Below are 20,000 nucleotides of genomic sequence, written 5' to 3'. Positions count from 1 at the left end.
AGAATTGAGTTCCTCCTCCAACTTCCGACGCTCTCGGGACATTTTCTTTGAAAAAGCGATTGAACTCATCTTAATTTTAAATTTCAACCAGTCTCATTTTATTCTATCATTTGACAAATCATTTGCTTCTTCTACCCAAGTAGGCAACTCACTAGTGATCGTCTTCATGTATTCTGGATTGGCTAGTAAAGAAGTGTTTAGCTTCCAAAAACCTGGTCCTTTACAATTCTCTTCAATTTCCTTTAATTCTAATACTATAGCAGAGTGATCAGTTTTTATAATTGAAGCTATAATGTCAACTCGAGTAACCAAATCATGTAAACTATCTGAAATTAGCCAATAATCAAGCCTACAAAATATAAAAGGAGAGGTTTTACTCCAAGTAAAACTAAGGGTAGTAGGATTCTTAACACGCCAAATATCATGGAGATTGAATTCACTTTGGATATTTTCAATCGAATTGATTAGATGTTGACGTGGAATTAAAATCCCTCCCTTTTTATCCTGCCGGATCTAGCGGACAATTAAAATCTCCTCCTATGATCACGTTGTCGTCGCTTTCAAAATCCATCGCACGTAAAGTTGTTGATAAGTATTGAAAAAATTTAATTGCCTTGGCATCCTTATTTGGGCCATAAACATTCACCAGAAAATATTTTTTACCATTGATCGGCCACACACTCAGGAAGTCCCCCTCAAACGTCACCTGGAAGCAAGCCCTCGACTGGAATCCACAAGGAAAGCGTAAAGTAGGAAGACCGAAACAGACCTGGCGCAGGAGCACTGATGCAGCGGTGAATGCCATTGGTACGACATGGGAGGAGGACCTCACAGAACCGAGTGCGTTGGAGGAGTGTTGTTGCGGCCCTATGTTCCACAGGGAACCTAAAGGCTTAAGTCAAGTAAGTCAAGTCAGGGGAATTACAGTCGAACCTCCCGTAAGCGGACACCCTCGGGACCAAGGTTAAATGTCCACTTATGGGAGGTGTCTGCTTATGGGAGGTTGAAAAAAAAGTGCAACAGAGGGCACATAATGCACCACAACACGTCTTTGAAAGCTTTTAATTAAGACAACTTGTAATTGTTTCAAGATGTAGACAGGCCAAACACAGTTCCTATTGGTCAAGACTGGAAATTCAAATACCTCAGAGCTTTGCTCTAGATCTAACAAGTATTAGTATCACCCAACTAGTGGACTAACGCAAATCCTGCATTTTGATTGGCTATGCTACTAGAGGACTATTACTAATAGTCCTCGAGTAGCAAAAAGCGTGACGCTTTCTTACATTTTATTCCCAAATAAATATTTCTTCAACTTGCATTTGCTAACTTTATTATTGCCTTTTCTGTCCAACTGGCCCTCAAGGGTCACGGGTCAATAGCCCATTCGGCTTCGCCTCATGGGCTATTATTATCACCCAACTAGTGGACTAACGCAAATCCTGCATTTTGATTGGCTATGCTACTAGAGGACTAGGGTCACGGGTCAATAGCCCATTCGGCTTCGCCTCGTGAGCTATTGACCCGTATATGAAATAGACACTTCCACTATTTTCATGAAATACATGTTTAAAGAACAGATTCAGGCTAAAATGACCATAAACAAATTTTTAAGATTTCAGACAAATCCTTCTGATCAAAATAATGCACATTTCCGCGAAAGTATAAGCAACATGAGAGGATTTATAACAATATTTAAATGTATGGATGCTGTATCTTCCTTATTGGCCTTATTTTCTGTTGAATGAATGATATCCATTTTGTAAAACTATATGAAGTAGTGGCAAAAGTTGAAAATCCGTCTCCTTTTAGCAGCGCTAAATCCCATACATTTACTGTAAAGTTAGCTGTGTTTGTCCAACCCCCCCGGCCAAGATGGCGTCAAAAACATTGGAAAAGGTCTATGAGGGGGGTTTAAAGTCTAGTTCTCTTAGTAAGGGCTGGTTTTGTAGAAGATGCCATTTGTTCATTAGAATATGTTTGAGATTGGGTGACGAAGCTCCTTGTGCATGCGTCTAACTCAGCAATGGTTCTTATTACGGGAAAGCGGATGAACAGAGGAGCAGGATATGGTATGCAGTTGCCTTGTGAGTTTAAGTTTAAAGGAGACAAATTTTCGTGCCACTAGCTTGAAGAAAGGTTTAAAAAGGAAAACTTTGATGTACTGTAATGCAAAAAAAAGAAGCTACTTGTAATCGAAATGACTATGTTTTGTCTAGGACAGTGTGTGATATTAAACCATTAAAATCGAACCTATTTTGTTAGAAATTTTCTTGATATTGTTCACTGTCCGCTTACGGCAGCCACGGATATTTTAGACCATCTAAACCCCGAATAGGTGTCCGTGTCTACTTATTTAATAAGAGAGATGTTCTCTTACAGGAGGTTAGCGACGTTCGCGCCCATTGCTACTGCGCATTTTTTCGCACATGTCACGCACACGTCATGCATCGCAGACTACAAAATTCAAAGTAAACACGATGCTAAAGGCGCAAACAGTTTCCCCAAGAATGAAACGTGAGAGCGTGTGGCATCATAGGATAGCTGTGGAACAAGATCTTCTTGGAAATGTCACGCAATGACGTGACAGTGCGAATATACCATCGCTTTGAGAACTTCGCAGTGATTTTACTCTTTTGAATGCTTGGTGACCCCTATTTTATTCTCTTGTGCGACCGAAGTTTTCTTTATTTCTTAGACTAATATGTATCGTTTTTCAAGGTATAGTTCACCTCAGAAAAAGACATCAGCTGTAAAGATTAATTTAGTTATATTAGTTATGTTTAATTGAGTACGCTTACCTGATCTAAATTTCACTAATGTAGCTTTTTTATCGCTGACAATTATTGTAAGCTACGATAATTTTAAAATAATGCAATCTTCTAAAAGTGCACCTCATGGTCTCGAAAACGAGCACAGTCACTCCTCAATTTTTTTTAAAAAAAATTTGTACGTGGGAACATTTTGGGCACGAACGTCCTTAAATGCGTAGTGTTAAATTAGAGGAGAAAGTGCCAGGGTCGCAGTTTGGTGTCTCCTTACAGGAAGTGTCCATTAGTGGAAGTTTGACTGTAACTGAAAATGTTTAACTTGTTAACATTTGTTGCAACTGTGTCTGAGAACGGAGGACTTACGGATGAAAAATGGTAAGCACAGACAAAAGTTTCTCACATTTCGAAGTCTTCCATTCTACAATTTAGGCAGTGACCTCTAGCTCTTTGCTATTACAGTATCCTGTTTTAAACATGTTCAACAAATAAAGTTTGCCTCTGAGGGGAAAACATTGTCATCAAATACATCAATCTTACGCAACTAAAATCAAAACAACATCATTAAAATTGCTCCAAAATTATTAAGGCTGTTGGAATGAATAGCCATCATTGTTACCACAATTTTCAGGAATGTTTGTTAATGATGCATTTCATTGCGTCCCGTGGGAAGCAGTTACAGGCGAAAGCTGGATTGACGAGAATTCTGAACTGTCTCTACGTGTGGAAATGAGGTTCTGGGGTGGTGAGACTTAATCTTTTTTTTCGTCTTGGGCCGTTGATTTGGAATTGCTGAGTGTTCTCTCCGACCTACATGTAGAATAAAAAATTCCCCTGGCACCCAAGGTATTCATCAAGTGTCGTACATGTACATTTTTTTGTATTATTTGTCACCATCATCTAGATACAGCATGCTGGTCCTCTTTTGTCCACTAACATGAATTCTCGTTATATAATATTTTGATGATTACAGTATTTCATGGAATTAACACTCTTCTCTATGGTTGTGAGTGATGCACTTCAGGCCTTCATTCTTCTCACTTCTTATTACACTCACTCATGGTGACCCATATATATCATGTATGACAACATGGATATTCACTCACTACATGTACTTACAAAAAGAACATTAAGTGAAGAACACAATAAGAAAACATGCAAACCTTCTTAGGCTCCCTTTTAAATTTCAAGATACAGTGTACATGTTTAACAACATTGATAAAAATGCATGCATATAATGTATATATCTGAAGAACGGACTATAGCTAAAAGAGAGAAACGACCCTCAAATTTAAGCAAGTACTGTCTCTGATAGGCACCTGAAAAAGGTGGCTCCTATTAAACTGTGTGGCTTCATAGCTCAGTTGGTAGAGCATTGCAATCTACGTACCAGCATCGCAGAGGACTCAGTGAGAGGTCATGAGTCTGAATCCCGTTGGAGCCAACTGAATTTTTCAGCTGTCTATCAGAGACAAATTTTCCTTATTTATTAACCCATTGACTCCTGGGGGTTCCCCATTGACGAGTAAAATCGTCTGGGGCTGGTTGTTCGAAGTCTGGTTAGCGCTAACCGTTGCTTAATCTTGAGGTATCAAATCCTATATGTTTCCATGGTATTTAACGCTGGTTAGCACTAACCGTGCTTTGAGCAACCCGGGTCAGGCATTTAAGACAGAGTAAAATACTAAGTTATTATGGCTGGTTTGGGTGTCAAAGGGTTAAATTATCCAGATAAGTGCAAAGATCAGGTTGTTTATGTGTTTAAAATTAATTGGAAAGTGATACCTACAATTTCAGAAATTTTCAAAAGTCCTTCCAAACTCTTTATGTACCCTATATTTAATGCTCCAGCTTGTCCTGATGTTTTTATACTAGGGTCTTCCATGCTTCGTCCTCTTCCTAGAGCACTCTAAAATAGCTCAAGACGGTAACCATTCAACCCCTGAAAACATAAAAGGTTCCGTAACTGGGTGCTTTGTGCTTTCAGTAAAAAGTTATTTTATCATATCTCTTAGATAATATGCATGCTATGATCATAGGCAGCCCAAGTTTGCGTCACTAGAGAGCGTGTAATAATTAATTACTAGTGGGAAGATGACCTTTGAGTGCTATTGGGTTACAGGCAGCCGTTGAGAATTTAAACGCGTTATAAGACTTTGCATGAAATAAAATACTGTCGATTATGAAACCTAAAAAAATGTTCAATTTAACGTTCCACAAAGTCTTATAATGCGTTTAAATTCTCAACGGTTGTTTGTAACCCAATACCTCTTGCACTCAAAGGTCATCTTCCCACTAGTAATTATTACACGCCTTCTATTGAAGCGAACTTGGGCTGCCTATGCTATGATTGGCTAACTTAGTGGGTCATACTGTAGATTACTGCCCGCTATACAGCCCACTATTAAAACTTGAAACTTTCTGTCACTACCAAGTTTTTCACGCCATTTATGTTACATAAACTTGTTGAACATTTTTAAGTGGCAATCATTTGTGGCAGATGATCCTTCTACTTGACTTCAGCTAGTTTCCTTTCCAATGAGGCCCTGTCAGGGGGGGGGGGGGGGTGCCCATGTCCTCCGTCTGAATTTCACAGCCAGCTATGTCGCAATTTTGGAACATTCTTTAGTCGCCTGTCGGAATTTCATTAATAAATTTTAGCTCGTTGCCCCTCTGACAATCCCCATTCGCTGGAACGATGCCAACGGAACATACGGCCTCTATCTTTCGTACTTTTAAGCCCAGGGTTTTGAGAGCTTTTTTAATGTTTAATACCTATTCATATTACTTGGAATAGTTGTTGAAGTCAATGAAATTCCATCTAGCAAACTATACAAGTGAATAAAGGCCTAATCTGGCAAAGCAATCGAGCTATAACAGCATTTCTACAATTCTGGTAGTGCAAGAGTCTACTGTTTCTTCCGAGTTCAACTCTGATTTAGTTGTCAGACTGTGCTTTTCTGTAACTATAACAACCCAGGAGGAAGGACATTATCGACCATTCATTATCCGCAAGGCATGCGTTTACAAAAGGTCTGTGAAAAATCATAGTTAGTAAAGGGGACTGGTTATGAAACTCGGCAAACTTCAAAGGGTTAAACAATAGCGCGGTCTCTGATGTTGAACAGACCCGTCACGTGACTCTGACCGTGCACAAGTTCGGCACTCCTACGACTCCCTTATGACTCTGATAGTGATGTATTTCAACACCGAGATGAACGCGATCAATAGAGAAAAAAGTATCTCTCTGACAGACTGATGGAGAGCGCACGTGGGCACATGCAGGGCACATGGGCACATGCAGGGAGAACATGATACGTAAAGCGGAAAAGTCCTCAAAGAGAGTGATGCACTGAATACGTCAATCACATGAAATGAACAATCAAAACAGCAGTAAAATGAGCTGTATTTCTGTTCGCCTTTATTGGACCCTTATTAGCCATAATTGGCCATTATTGTTAACAATGATCATTATTAAGTAATTACGACGAATTGTGTACTTGTAAATGTTCCGCAGTCCGCAGAACATTCACAATTCTGAAATTCGCTGTCGGTCGGTCTTGACATTTGTGTCCCTTTCGCTAATTCGTTGTAATAGTCTGTCGGTCATCGCCAGTTCGTGGCTATCATGTCGCCGGTTCAAGGCCATGTCGCTTGTCGGAATTTACCCCTAACAGGGCCTCTCCAATGTGCAAGCTTGAGTACCTCAGAAATGTAATGATAATTATTTACTTATCTTATTAACGTGGTTTTCTCGGCCCATGCTGAAATTTCCGGATCTTCCTTTTTTCCTTTGATTTATGGCCCATGAAAGCGCAAAAATCAACAAAAAAGACTTGGTTCGTAACTTGCAGTACAGACCTCGAACTTGGTTAGTAAGAGGTTAACGTATGTATTTTGTAGTGGTTGTCACGTTTTACTTTTCCCAGAAGTTCCTTTGTATTGCTGACCATACAGAACTAATTATGGTACATGAAAAACAAACTAGTCAAAACGACCAAATCAAGATCAAATTTCAACCACAACTTTTTTCAAAAGTCCAAGAAGATATTTTGGTCATCCTAACATACATTAATATCACATAGCTCATGGATCAGAATAGAAGGTCTATAATATTTAATGCATCGGATTCACTCATCGGATCCAAGAATAAACATGATTTTTTTTATATAATGTTTCTGAAATGTTGCTTGTCATTGTTGCGTCCATTCGCACAAAAGATGATCAGACTACGAACAACGCTTCAGTTTAATCAACATTTTTTTTATATAAGAAAGTTATCTGTAGATTTTAAGGTTTCTATAAGTGTTAAATTTGGCAACATGCAAAATGGAGCCAAACCATGCCCAGTATAGCTTAATTGTTATATTACTGAACCCGGCGGAAACAAGTTATTAAATTATGCAGAAGGAAAAAATTATGAAGGGAGGATCATGCATTGGATAAAAAGGATAAAAAGTATTTTTTCACCTCTAAATTGCCTTGGTTATCGATGGGTTTCCGCAATCTTGCAAGCAAGACATTTTGTGCAGCTGGAGAAAATTCGGATCTCAATATTTACACTTATGATCGTCAAAATTACGATCAAGCGAACCAACGAATAATCTTTCCTAAGAGAATCAGATTTTAAATAAGAAATGACCTTACCTTTTGCGAAGGAGAATTTCCAGGGAGGTGATGTTTCCTTTTCAATACTGCAACTGCAAGTTGAAAAACATCACGTTATAAACTCACGGAAATGTACACATTGGAAAGCAATAAAGAGACCGCGTCATTCATTGGCTACATGGTTCATTGACCAATCATATCTCGTTTTAGAATAATGGCAAGCCCAAAATAATTGATTGAGAATTGATTGCAAAATTAGTTTGCCTCACTTTGGTGGTTATGAAAAATGGCGGTAGCTTTTACCTGTTCATGTGAATATTAAATGCTCAAAAGTCGAGGATCTTAAAAAAGAAAAAAAACGGAAGTCGTCATAACTAGCGAAATCTTGTAGCTAAAGACGTATAAAGATGCTATCAGCGCAAGAAACGGCAGAGAAATGTAAGTACGGCCCTAAGCTAAGCTGATTTCTATTTTTTTGGAATTGCCTTCCATAACAGCCAAATGGCCGTCCGAATGTTTATGCCCTATGATACATGTAGCTCTTTTTCTGATGATCAAATGCTGTCAATGACATGTTTGCAAATAATTATTTTCGTGTACCATTTCAGCTAACTAACAACAACACTGATGATATAAAACTGTAAACGAAATGTGGATAGAATTTATGCACCTATCAATGTAAACCCCGTGGGGGGGGGGGGGAAGTGCGGGCAAGGAGTGGGGATTTGACAAAGGAGCAAAAATTCTGGTCAATTTCCCAAAGGTGGGGCAGCATACGTTCATCAAAATGTAGTAAGAAATCCCCACCCAGGGGCAAAATACCAATTAATAGACAAGCTATGCACATACCTTTAATAACTTTCATGAACTTTAATTACTTAAACTTGGTATGAATCTCGCAAACTTGATTTATCAACCTATCTCCCTTATGAGACAACATGATGTGTCATGTACATTCACTTCAAAGTAGGAACGTTCTAAAAACATTTTTTAATAGACTAGATGGCCTATGAAGTAGCAGATAAACATCGATTAAAAACTCACTTTCTCCGAAACCCACGCCATTCCAAAGCCAATAAAGACGATGCCAGGTAACCACGCTTTATCTTGGTCCCAGTCTCTCTGCCGAAAAAAATTAAATGTCCCGACCCCCGAGCAAAGGTACTCGATCAAACCTCCGACGGAGGAGATGGATTTCGCCGTCAAATCCCCACCCCTTGCCCGCACTCCCCCCCCACGGGGTTTACATTGATAGGTGCATTAAGGAGGCCATTGGTAATGCACCAGTCATGTGAAACCCCCGCACCCCCCCCCCCCCCCCCCCTTCCATTCGGGCTTATGCTGGGCATTCACTTTTTATGCAAGTGAAAGTGAGTGGTGCATTCCCCCACCCCTACTGTTCAACACATGGTACTCCCTTTGTAAAACAACTTATCATTGCCAAGTGTAGTTATAACACACTGGTTAAAATTAAAGACACTGTTGGCAGCCATGAAATAAACAGATTGATCTTTCAGCAGCCAGCAAATAACTTGCCAAAGCTCCTCAATGCACAATGAGTATGTCAAAATATCTTTATTGTAGTAGTTTCATTGATACTTCTAGCTGATAAATTGACAATGAAACACAACCAGGGGCACCCAACGACCAATTTGTTGTAAAATGTATTATTATACCCCAGTTAATGAAAATAAATGTTATTAAGGCATTTTCAGGTGTTTTTCAGTGTTGCTGGGAAAACATTATCTGTTCCTTTTTCCCAGCAAGACACACAAGAAATTTCCCAGCCAGCGAGATAAAATTGGTTGGTTTCCCAGCCAGGAATTCCGTGCGCTTTCTTGTCCAGATTTACGTTCCACAATAACAAATGAAGAATATTTGCAAGACAGTGATGCCAAATACTGACCATTATTTAGAGTAATGGCTAATAGGCTTTGCAAAATGTGAAAAACCAGAATCCACGATCGAGTTTGTCAAGAAAGCGACAATAATGTGTGCAAAATTACTAAGATGCGCGAAGATGAAGACCTCTGACCAAGGAGTGACTGCCCCACTTAATTTCCCCGGTAGGGGATGCGAAGACCGTGACTTCCAGCGAATTCTCCGCCTACCGGGGAACCAAAATGGAGTGTATATGAGGTGAAAGTCCCCGCAATCCCCCGCTAAGGCCCGAATTGGGGGGGGGGGGGGGTGCAGGTGTTTCAAATGACTGGTGCATAAGGCAGTCAAAAAACACATCCCCCATAGAAGAACAAAATCTAGAGATAATTTACCATGGGTCACTCCACAAATTCGTAAATTGTTAAGTAAACGAGATAAGCTGTCCATCAGGAAAAAACGGCAACAAAAGATGGGATTAGATGTCATCAATACAACAGTTAGGTGACTAAAAGCCCTAAAAAGGGTAATACAATGTGAAAATGAGGATTAAGCTTACTGGAGCTATGTCGAGTCAATAATTAATCCAACTGATGATCCAGAAAGTCACACTGGAAGGAAACGTTTTTGGACCTTCATCAAACATCGCAAAACAGACACTATTGGGATTAAGTCCCTCTGCGGTAAAGGTAGAGATCCAGATTTCCTAATTATAAGTCGACCCTCACCTTACACTGACATGGCTGACATTAATATAACAGAATCTGGCGTACTCAAATTGCTGAAATCTTTCAAAGCCCATAAGGTGCCAGGTCCGGACCAAATCAGCCCCCGTGTATTGAAAGAAATGGCAAATGTGATGGCCCCAATACTAACTACAATATTTAGGAAATTATATGACTCTGGTACTGTTCCTGAGGACTGGAAAACAGCAAACATAGCTCCAGTCTTCAAGAAAGGAAAGAGATCTAGACTGATGCATCAAACTACAGACCAATATCGCTAACCTGTATAGTCTGTAAATTAATGGAACATATCCTGACAAGTCATATCATGAAAATGATCATAACTTCTTATATGGTCTACAACATGGCTTCAGAGGAGGTAGATCTTGTGAAACACAGCTGGTGGAGTTAATTGATGATTTAGCATATAATAATTTATGCAGAATGGAGGTCAAATAGATGTAGCCATAATGGATTTCTCTAAAGGTTTTGACAAAGTTGGTCTCCAAAGACTTCTTCTAAAGTTAGATCACTATGGAATTCGAGGAAAGACAAAGAAATGGATACAAGCCTTCCTTACAAATCGTACCCAGAGAGTTAAATGAGGAACATTCATGTTATACATGTACACATGTCAAGTCAGGAGTCCCCCAAGGATCAATTTTAGGTCCATGCTTATTTTTACTTTACATCAATGATTTACCGGAGTCTTTCAACTGTACGTCTTTTTGCAGATGATTCCCTGCCATACATGACTATACGATCACAGGCTGACACCAAGTTTCTTCAGAGTGATTTAAAGAAACTAGAACAGTGGGAGGAGAAATGGCTTATGGAATTTAATACTGATAAATACCATGTTCTACGGGTCACTCGTAAGCAGAACCCGATAATTCACGATTACACCCTTCACGGTAAAGTCCTTGAAACTGTGCATTCAGCAAAGTACCTGGGAGTCACCCTAACTCAAGACCTCAGGTGGAATCGTCACATTGAAAACATTGCATATAAGGCAAATCAATCGCTTGGTTTCCTCCGAAGAAATCTGAGAATTAATTCATCTAATTTAAAATCTTTGGCTTACAAGACCTTGGTTCGACCACTACTCGAATACTCTTCAGCAGCATGGGATCCCTATACCAAAGAAAATGTAAAAAAACTGGAAATGGTACAGAGACGTGCAGCTCGGTATGTTTTAAACCGGTACAATTATGTATCAAGTGTTAATGTTATGCTACAGGAATTACAATGGAACACCCTTGAAGAAAGGCGGAAAAAGGATAGACTAGTTATGTTCTATAAAATCCACAATGGCCAAACTGGAATAGACACTGCGAAATATCTGAAGCCACTGGGCCGAGTTAGCCGTCATTTCACCAACCAAGCTTTTTTTATGTGAGGTCCCATTCGCTTTTACTGATTATTATAAATTCTCCTACTTTCCAAGAACAATAATCGAATGGAACGCTTTGCCAAATGAGACTATAAACGCCTCTTCTCTGACGGCATTCACAAACTGCCTTTAATTTAATTCATAATATCATTTAAAATTACTTTTATCTATCTATTTATTTATTTATATATCAACCACTGGCCGTTTTCCAATTTGCAAGAATCATCAATTATTGTGATGGAGGCAAATAAATGGTAGATAGATAGATAGATAGAACTTAATGTTGCATCCAATTCAAATCTCTGGGGTTTATGAATCTTCTTTGTGTATTGCATTTGATATTGTCCAGGCTGGTTGCCAGCTAGTATGAACAGGTTGCAAGGCATGTGTTGTAAATGTGGAGACAGGGTCCGTACGCGTCTTGAAAACCCTTGGATTCCAGAAGTCCGATTTCAAGGCCTTGAAAGTACTTGAAATCGATTTTTGGTCCTTGAAAGTCCTTGATTTTTTATTGATCAAGACTGAAAAGTATTAATCTATGTGTAAATGAAGCCAGTGAAAACAAATGTTCAGGTAAACAAAGTATAACGTTCTCGAATTTTGCTTGGTTTGTGGTATTAATTCTTACTTAATTCTTAGTAGGGTCCTGGAAAGTCCTTGAAAATCCTTGACTTTTTGGCCTTAAAAAGGGTACGAACCCTGTGGAGAGAAATCTTGGGGTGCTGTAGGATTGTTGTAATAGTGTTCTGTGTGTGGCTTAGTTTCCCATCCCCTTCACATGTTTCAAGTCAAAGCTCTTCCAGAATAGACTTCATGAGATTGGCATTTATCAATCTTAGTGTTTCTTTTCTGGTCTTCTGTAAGCATGGCATTCCTCTTTTCCTGGATCACCTTGTATGGTGCACAATAATATTATAATTATTATTATTTTTATTAATAAATGAACTTGTGTGATTTTAGTGAACAGCAGCCTACCAGTTAATTTGACATCTTCTCATGTGCAGCAGTACCCAGACTTTACGAAATTGTTGACATCTCTGACAAGGCATGTCACAGATAGTGGAATGTCACTTGCAGTTTACAAGGACATGAAACAGGTCAGTGATTTTGAAAATAAACAGGGTGCTGGATTTAATTTTGGATTCAAAGTGGGAGCTTTGAGTTGTTGTAATTACAGTGTATGTTCGTTCATCTCCTTCAAGAGGGTTTTTGCTCATTGGGTATCCAGGTTTTTTCCCTGCAGTAAAATCTGGATTCATTGGAGGAATAATTACCGGTACATGTAGTTGCACTATAGAAAATAATGTCATTACTTAACCCACTAACACTTCAAACACCATAGGATGCCCCCATTTTACATTTACATTAGACAGAGTAAAATCTGTCAAGTCTCACTCCCAGAGGTCAATCAATAGGGAGCTTTAGCAACGACAACGGCGACGGCAACGAGAACGTTGCAAATTTGCATATTCAGTGGCAAAAACAATTATAGCTTTGCTCGCCCTGCACGTGCTTTTTTCATTTTTGTCCATTTCTTTGCCGTCGTCAGCAAAGCAACAACGTGAAATTACTAAGTTTGAGGTGTTATGGAGAACGTCAGCACTTGGAGATAAAATTTCGTTTTTCTCCCCTAAATTAAGCACCGCTCGTAATGGTTTCATTCCTGAGGGACTGCCACAACTTTGTCATGTTAAAAGGCTTGGAATAGTCGCGAAGTGATCGCAATAACGTGAATTTATGTTTTTACATGACGTTCTCTTTGCCGTTCCCGTCGTCGATGCTAAAGCTCCCTAATGGGTAATGGAGGGGGCATTGACCCCTGAGAGTCACACTAAATAGATTTTACTCTGTCTAACGCCAGACGATTTTACTGGTCAATGGGGGCGTCCTAGGGCATCTGAGGTGTGATTGGGTTAAACTCAGGCAAAAACCCACCGACCCTGTAGGACGTTAAGAACCCACACACTATTCGAGAAGAGTAGGGGATGAAATTCCCAGTGTTGTGGCTGTCCTCTGTGAGTATATGGGTGGGTGGGTAAATTTAGCAGGTCCACATCAGCTGAATAGCTGCCAAAACTTCAACCTGCTGAAACAAATAAATAAGAAATAACAAATAAACAAACCCCTTACACAGGGTTGCCACGATCAGGGGAAAATCAGGGAAAAACAAAATTTTTTCAAGGTCAGGGAAAAGTCGGGGAATTTTTGTAAAAAGTGAGGGAAAATCTTTTGTGTTGTTTAAGTCAATGAAAAGTCAGCCTCAGGGAATTTATTCTTGGCAAGCAGTTCACAAGATTTTGCACACAAAATCCTGTGAAAAGCACAAAGAGATCGAAAACAAAGAGAAGAATGTTGATGGCCTTCAAAAGAAGCTGAAGCAAATGTGATTATTCAACTAATTTAAGGACGGTGCCTACTATCGTTATTGTGCATACTTTCTGCGCATCTCGAGATACTTCGATTTCCTATTGGTGACGCTTAGTAATACAGGGATGTTTTTGCGTGGTTTAAAACTATCCAGAGAAAGTAGATCTTAGTAAGTACTCTTGGTATCCATTCAAAAAGAAAATTGGGGGTAACTATGCATTTTTGAGAGATAATTAAGCTTCAATTTGAGAAAGAATGCCATACATTGCTTTGTATTTTAAAGCTTTTTGCAAATATTATTCATGAATATTATCTTTTAAAAATGTGTGGTTACCCCCCATTTTCCTTTTTGGATTTCCATAACACTTGTTAAGATCTACATTTCCGGCATAATCACACACTGGGGCAAAAATATCTTTAATTAGTACTAGGCACCATCCTTAAGGTCAGTTAAAATTGTTTAGAGGTCAGGGAAAAATCAGGGAGAAGTCAGCAGATTATTTTGTTAGTGTTGAGTGACTGTGGCAACCCTGTGAGAGTGACACTTAATAGACTTTACTCTGTCTAACGCCAATAGATTTTACTCTGTCTAATGCCAGATGATTTTACTCATTAATGGGGAGCATCCTAGGGCAGGGCTCGAAATTAACGAAAAAATCCAGTCGCAATTTTGCGACAAGATACGAAAATTTAGTCGCAATTTTGCAAATTTTAGTCGCAAAATCGCCACGCTGCATTGTGTTGTCAGCGGTTGAGCAAAAAAATATGAGCCCGCAATACTTGTGTGTAAAGAAACCGCTGAAAATGGCGAATGATCGAAGGAATGGAGCTGTGCACGTAACATCGCAGCTAAATTACTCTACAATTACGCTATCTGAGAAAATTCACAGCAAGAAACAAAACAATTTTGTCATTTATTTACTTATTTATTTATTTATTTTAGCGAAAGTAGCAGCAAAAGTGGCAACTGCTAACCCTTTTGTTTCGAAAGAGCGAGGGTGACAACAAGTAGCAAATTTGCGACTTCTCCAAATGTTTTAGTCGCAAATGCGACTGTATTGGTCGCAATTTCCAGCCCTGTCCTAGGGCATTTGAGGTGTGAATGGGTTCCATACCAGTTGATGAAAGATTCATTTCCCTTGCATTTGAATTCAGGCTGAAGGTTCATTAAGGCAACAAAAGTTGAAGTTTCTCCAACTCTTAGCATTGTATTCAGAACTGAAGGAACTGTTAATTGATTACGACCTAAGGAAACAAGATGTCCATCCCAGTTCAAGTGCTGCACAAGTAAGTATTTGTAAGTACTGTTGTTGTTGTTGTTGTCCATGCAACCTGTGGTCATTTAAGTAGTTCAATTTTGAGTGCTGGTACAATTTGTTTTTGAACTGGTACAAAATAGTTGGAAATGGTACAAAATAATTGAACTGGTACAATTTTAAATGTACTGGTTTAATTTTTATCAACTGTCTAAAAAAGGGTGGGTGTACCGGTAGTTACAGCAAACAGGGGCTTGGTTTTTTGGGGGGTCTCAAAAAGAATGCAATATTCCTTTCATCCGTTCTACTTCGCCTACCCCTTCCTGATCTTCCCCATTACCTCTATCTTACCCCACCCAGGGGTTGTTCATCCCCTGAGGCCACTCTTGGTCCAAACTTTAATTTATTCACATTTGGACACCAGAGCCACTTGTGGTAAATATATCAGTGATAAAATGTCAGACTCATGCCAATGCAATAGTGTAAATGAAATAGATTTCTATAGAGAATAGAAAAGACTAACGCTCAAAATGTCAATGAAAGTGCTTAGACTTCAATGCAAAATTCGCATGGAACGCAGATTGTTCAGCCCCAAAGCGTCAACTTTCAATTTCTTTGTAATGGTCAGTTTACCATGTCAATTTACTTGATTAACCCTTCTTTACAACCTAACCCCTTTACCCTACATGTAAAAGAATGCTTTACTTCCAATAACCATGAATCAACCCAATGACCAAGGCAACACATGGGCTGTTGTAGACTAAACACTTGAAATAAGTTACTCCAATCACTACAATGCATGCCAATCCTTTACCTAGAATGCAGTGTCTGACACTTGCAGACTGTAGACTGATCCTCACAGAAGCTAACCATTTTAAAATGGGTGCATAAACTTAACCCTTTCAGGCCCGATAGTGCCAAATGGCACTTATAGATTTTACTCTGTCTAACGCCAGACGATTTTACTCGTCAATGGGGAACCCCTCGGGTCTGAAAGGGTTAAATGCTGTTTATCAGCACTAATCAAATGGGTGCTTATACTTAAATAATTATACTGTTTATCAGTGCTATTTGTAGGCAGTCTGCAGTATGTGACCTGCAGTTGTCATACACCTCCTGGAATCCTAACTGTTAATAAGACAGTGCATAACCCTAATCACTTAACTGAAAGCTTAACCCTAATTCCTAAAATTCGGGCAGTTACCCTAACCTTACATGAAAGCTTTAGCCATTCTAGAAGACGTGTTTAGGCTTAAATTGTGTAAATTAGTGCTTAACACCACTCATGTTATTCTTGGTCAAACTAGACTGTTAAGTATTTCCAACAGGTCTTGCTACATGTATTTCTGTCCTGCTCGGAATGCTCAGCAAACATTATTTCAGTAACGTCTTGAACTAAAGTAAATGAATGGCAAACAGCTTTTATCAACGAAGTATGTTCTTTGTGTTGAACAAACATTAAACTATTTTCACTGTTTTTGCTCCAGTACACATGTACATGTACAATTAAAATTCTACCAGTTCCAACTATTTTGTACCAGTTCAAAAACAAATTGTTCCAAAGTCAAAATTGAACTACAACATCTGCATAACATAACATAACTTTATTTAAGTGTCAATATATTAAGTTTACAAAAAGCTAATTGGGAACACTAATTAAAAATAAATTAGGAAAAGGAAAGAAAAAGGATTTATGCATAGTATAGATAAAATTTAATTTTATTATCTAAGATCTAAAATTAATATTTTATAAAAACTTGAGATATAAAAGTTAAAAATTACAGGAGTTATCCTATTAGAATATATAGAAATATGCTATAGAAAGATATTGCAAAATATGCTCAAGAACTACAAATAGGACAAGGGCCACAATAATATTGTCACTTACAAGATCTACAAGGTTAACATGCCATATGCTGGACTTAAAAGATTGTAAGGTATGTTTCTCCTTGATTTTGCTGTCCAGTCTAGGCCATATACAATGTACATGGTCCAAAGTACCTTATAGGGTGTTTCCTGTACCGTACACTATTAAATCTGGGTAATTGAAAATAATTATTCCTTAAGTGATACTTGGTTGACTAAAACACTAAAAATTAATGTCCCTGCTAGCTACCAATCCATATTTAACGTTACATTAAGGTAGCAAGATCTTGTAAACGCCTGTTTTGTAGGCTAGGTAGATTGCAAAATAATACACGTCAGTTCTGAGTTGTTTTATTCCTGGTGTAGGTAGCTTAAGTTTACAAAAAGCTTGAGATTGTTTACGGACCAGGATTTTTTGAGATGGAGATCTTCAAGTGTTAAAAGAACTGACAAAGATATTTTAGGTCATTCTGGATCTCTTGAGGTTCTTGAGGTTCTTGAGAAGGGGTTGAAATGTTGTGAGTCTACCTGGGCCCAGTTGTTCGAAAGCCGATTAACTTAATCCAGGATTAGCGTAAACTTTTGCTTTGAACATGTTTCAACTTTTTGCTGAAAGTTTTTTGGTTATTTTTGCTTTTCAAATTATTTTCTTTTCTTTAAAGTATTGCCGAATATAAGCGTTGAACAACATTTTGAAGTAGAGAAATAAACTCTTGATTAATTAATCTTTTGAACAACCGGGCCCTGATAATTTCAGTAATTTTTGGGAGAGACAAGTAAAAAATACAGATACCTGTCACTGGTGACAGGCAATGAAACCCCATTTAATAAAATATTACAAAGAATTTGTAACATTATTTTAATCCATTTTTTACACTTGTCGCACGATATCTTGGAATCGATCATTATTTTTTGATAAAAATTTCTTTCAATATCATGATGTTATAATTTTTTTACATTGTGTGTGGCATACATGGCAAGTGCCATGTGAATCTCTTTTCCTCTTACATGTATGATAAAGCACTGTCATTCACGATATGGATCACTTTCTGAAGCATCATCTAAGAAGAAGAAGCGAAGTTAAACAAGGACACTTAAGAGTGCAAAACCTACTTTCAGTTTTGTTATCATTGTGAAAAGGAAAAAAATCAGTTTTGAAAATTTTCAAGTTGGATATTGATGTTAGTAGAGACAGGTGAAAATAATTATGTTGTCCCTGTCACTTACATGTAGTCACAGGTAAACAGCCTGGGAATATTTCAAACGCTGTTTTAGAGATCTGTTATCATTTCTAGTTGGTCTGAAAAGTAGAGTCAGTGAAAAAATGACTGATAAAGCATTTGTGCTTACTTATTTGCGTACCTATATATATTTTCTATTTTAAATATTTTCAGCTGTTTGAAGCACTCAAGGAATCATTTGCTCAGGCAGAGGCACTGGATTACCTCAATTTTCACCCGGAAGGAGGAGAAAAAACTGTCACTCTGTTAGGTTTAAAAGCTGAGAACCTTATGGGCCAACATCACAAGAAATCTGTTTATCAAGTATGTACCAGTATCACTTTGATGTCACTTGTGTTGAATCACAAAGGTGGTATTACTGCATTATCAATTCGATAACTTGTTTTGCTCCCTTAATTGACACTTGGCTTAGCTAAGACATGCATCTTGTTTTACTAGATTATGTGATTGTACAATAATAATTATTAATTACCACAATGTGAAATAAAGGAGAACCAACTGAATGACTTTCAAAATTTTTGAAGCAAATAATGATAAAAGTGAACCCTAACATGTTCCTCCCTAAAGACACTGCATGCCAATATGATTTCAACTGCGCCGAATTAAAATTGGTGCAGTTAAAACATATGGGAAAAGCAATTTCTTGCTTGATGTTTTGGACTGTCACCATTATAATACCATCATCAAGAATGCAACATTGAATTTAGTTAGATAGTAAAATCAACAAAAATTTTGGACAAAAGATCTAAAGCATGAATATGAATATGTAACCAGCTCAAGGTAGGGTACAGATAAAATGAGTGCAATGTAATTATCCATCCGTTCCTCCGCGGGTGCAGTTGTGTTGCATAAGATTGTTCAATTTTATTCTGGGTTTGAACAAGTTAATTTTGATTTTTCCTTTGTTTCAGATTACATGTATGATAATGAATATTAATTTTCTCAAATAAAAATCAAAATTGAACAGCTTCGATTTTAAACCATGAAAAAATTTAAACAACAACATTATTATGGGTGTGATATCAACAATCGATCAACAACTCAAGTGATCTTTACATGTCAAGACGTTTGTTTGCGACTAAATAAAAGGGGTTGCCAGAGACAAGAAGCACGTACTTTGTGTCTAAGTTATTGTTTTTTTCCCTTTTGACATGTTGATCAATGGGCTATTTATGTCTTTCTTTATTCCAGTCACGATTCTTTTGTCATTTAACAAGTTCTTCAATATTCTTTTCACATATTAATTTTAGACAATATTCTTATTTAAAAGTAGCAGCATTCCTTGGGTTTTTCCTATTCAGCACATTTTTGTTGCTTAATATTCAATTTTGAAAAAAATATTTTAACTCATTGATTAAATTCTCTTCTCCTGATTATGTGTTGATGAATGACAGACTCTTGCTAAAAAATATTAATTTCTGACCTAACCTAAATCAAACATCCTTAAACCACTTAACTTTAGGAAATGAAACTCTTCCATGCTTGCATTCTTGAATTGAGGCAAGTCAAACCAGGAGCATCGGTCATTCGGAAAATCCCAGGAAACCCTGGAAAACTGTGTAGTACCTGACTGAAACGTTTTTCTGTGTTTCGGTGTGTTGCAGAGTGTTACAGAATTCTCATGTGTTCTTTTTTTTTATTATTATTATTTGGTCATGTTATGATACCAATGAACCACATATATCAACATCTTAAAAACAGTACGTCATGTCACAAATCACGTGTACAGAATATATCATACTGGCAATTATCAATTTTGTTAGCAGAGCATTATTCCTGAGCTGGAGTCGCGATTAAGAAGCAAATGTGAGACAGTAGCTAGTTTTCACAAGCCATCTAAACAAATCGGTATGTTACATTAATACTGTAAATGACCAAGAAAACACCTGAAATCCCGG

The 20,000-nt window shown here is 37.9% G+C and overlaps 2 protein-coding genes across 7 annotated transcripts in view; one reads left to right on the top strand and one right to left on the bottom strand.

The window, feature by feature from the left end:
* LOC138018494 (uncharacterized) overlaps positions 1-7,538 on the bottom strand; it is a 32,638-nt gene extending 25,100 nt beyond the window's left edge. The window contains exons 1-3 of one of the 2 annotated variants that reach the window (XM_068865133.1): positions 7,416-7,501; positions 7,239-7,300; positions 4,558-4,710 (exon numbers count right to left, since the gene is read on the bottom strand). In XM_068865133.1, the coding sequence (XP_068721234.1) occupies positions 4,558-4,653 (96 nt within the window). In that variant the 5' untranslated portion in view covers positions 4,654-4,710; positions 7,239-7,300; positions 7,416-7,501. Of the gene's footprint in view, positions 1-4,557; positions 4,711-7,238; positions 7,301-7,415 lie in introns of both variants that reach the window. The other variant, XM_068865132.1, reaches the window with a different exon arrangement.
* Positions 7,539-7,664: 126 nt separating this feature from the next.
* Positions 7,665-20,000, top strand: part of LOC138018493 (HAUS augmin-like complex subunit 4) — a 22,745-nt gene continuing 10,409 nt past the window's right edge. For 2 of the 5 annotated variants that reach the window (XM_068865130.1, XM_068865127.1), the window contains exons 1-5: positions 7,665-7,814; positions 12,333-12,469; positions 14,895-15,026; positions 18,256-18,405; positions 19,869-19,950. In XM_068865130.1, coding sequence (XP_068721231.1) covers positions 7,784-7,814; positions 12,333-12,469; positions 14,895-15,026; positions 18,256-18,405; positions 19,869-19,950 — 532 coding nt within the window. In that variant the 5' untranslated portion in view covers positions 7,665-7,783. Of the gene's footprint in view, positions 7,815-10,814; positions 11,168-12,332; positions 12,470-14,894; positions 15,027-18,255; positions 18,406-19,865; positions 19,951-20,000 lie in introns of those variants that run through there. The other 3 variants (XM_068865129.1, XM_068865126.1, XM_068865131.1) reach the window with 2 other exon arrangements.

The sequence above is a fragment of the Montipora capricornis genome, chromosome 10 (assembly GCF_036669925.1).
Source record: "Montipora capricornis isolate CH-2021 chromosome 10, ASM3666992v2, whole genome shotgun sequence".
In the NCBI taxonomy this organism is placed as follows: Eukaryota; Metazoa; Cnidaria; class Anthozoa; order Scleractinia; family Acroporidae; genus Montipora; species Montipora capricornis.
This window is presented reverse-complemented; position numbering and strand designations above follow the sequence as displayed.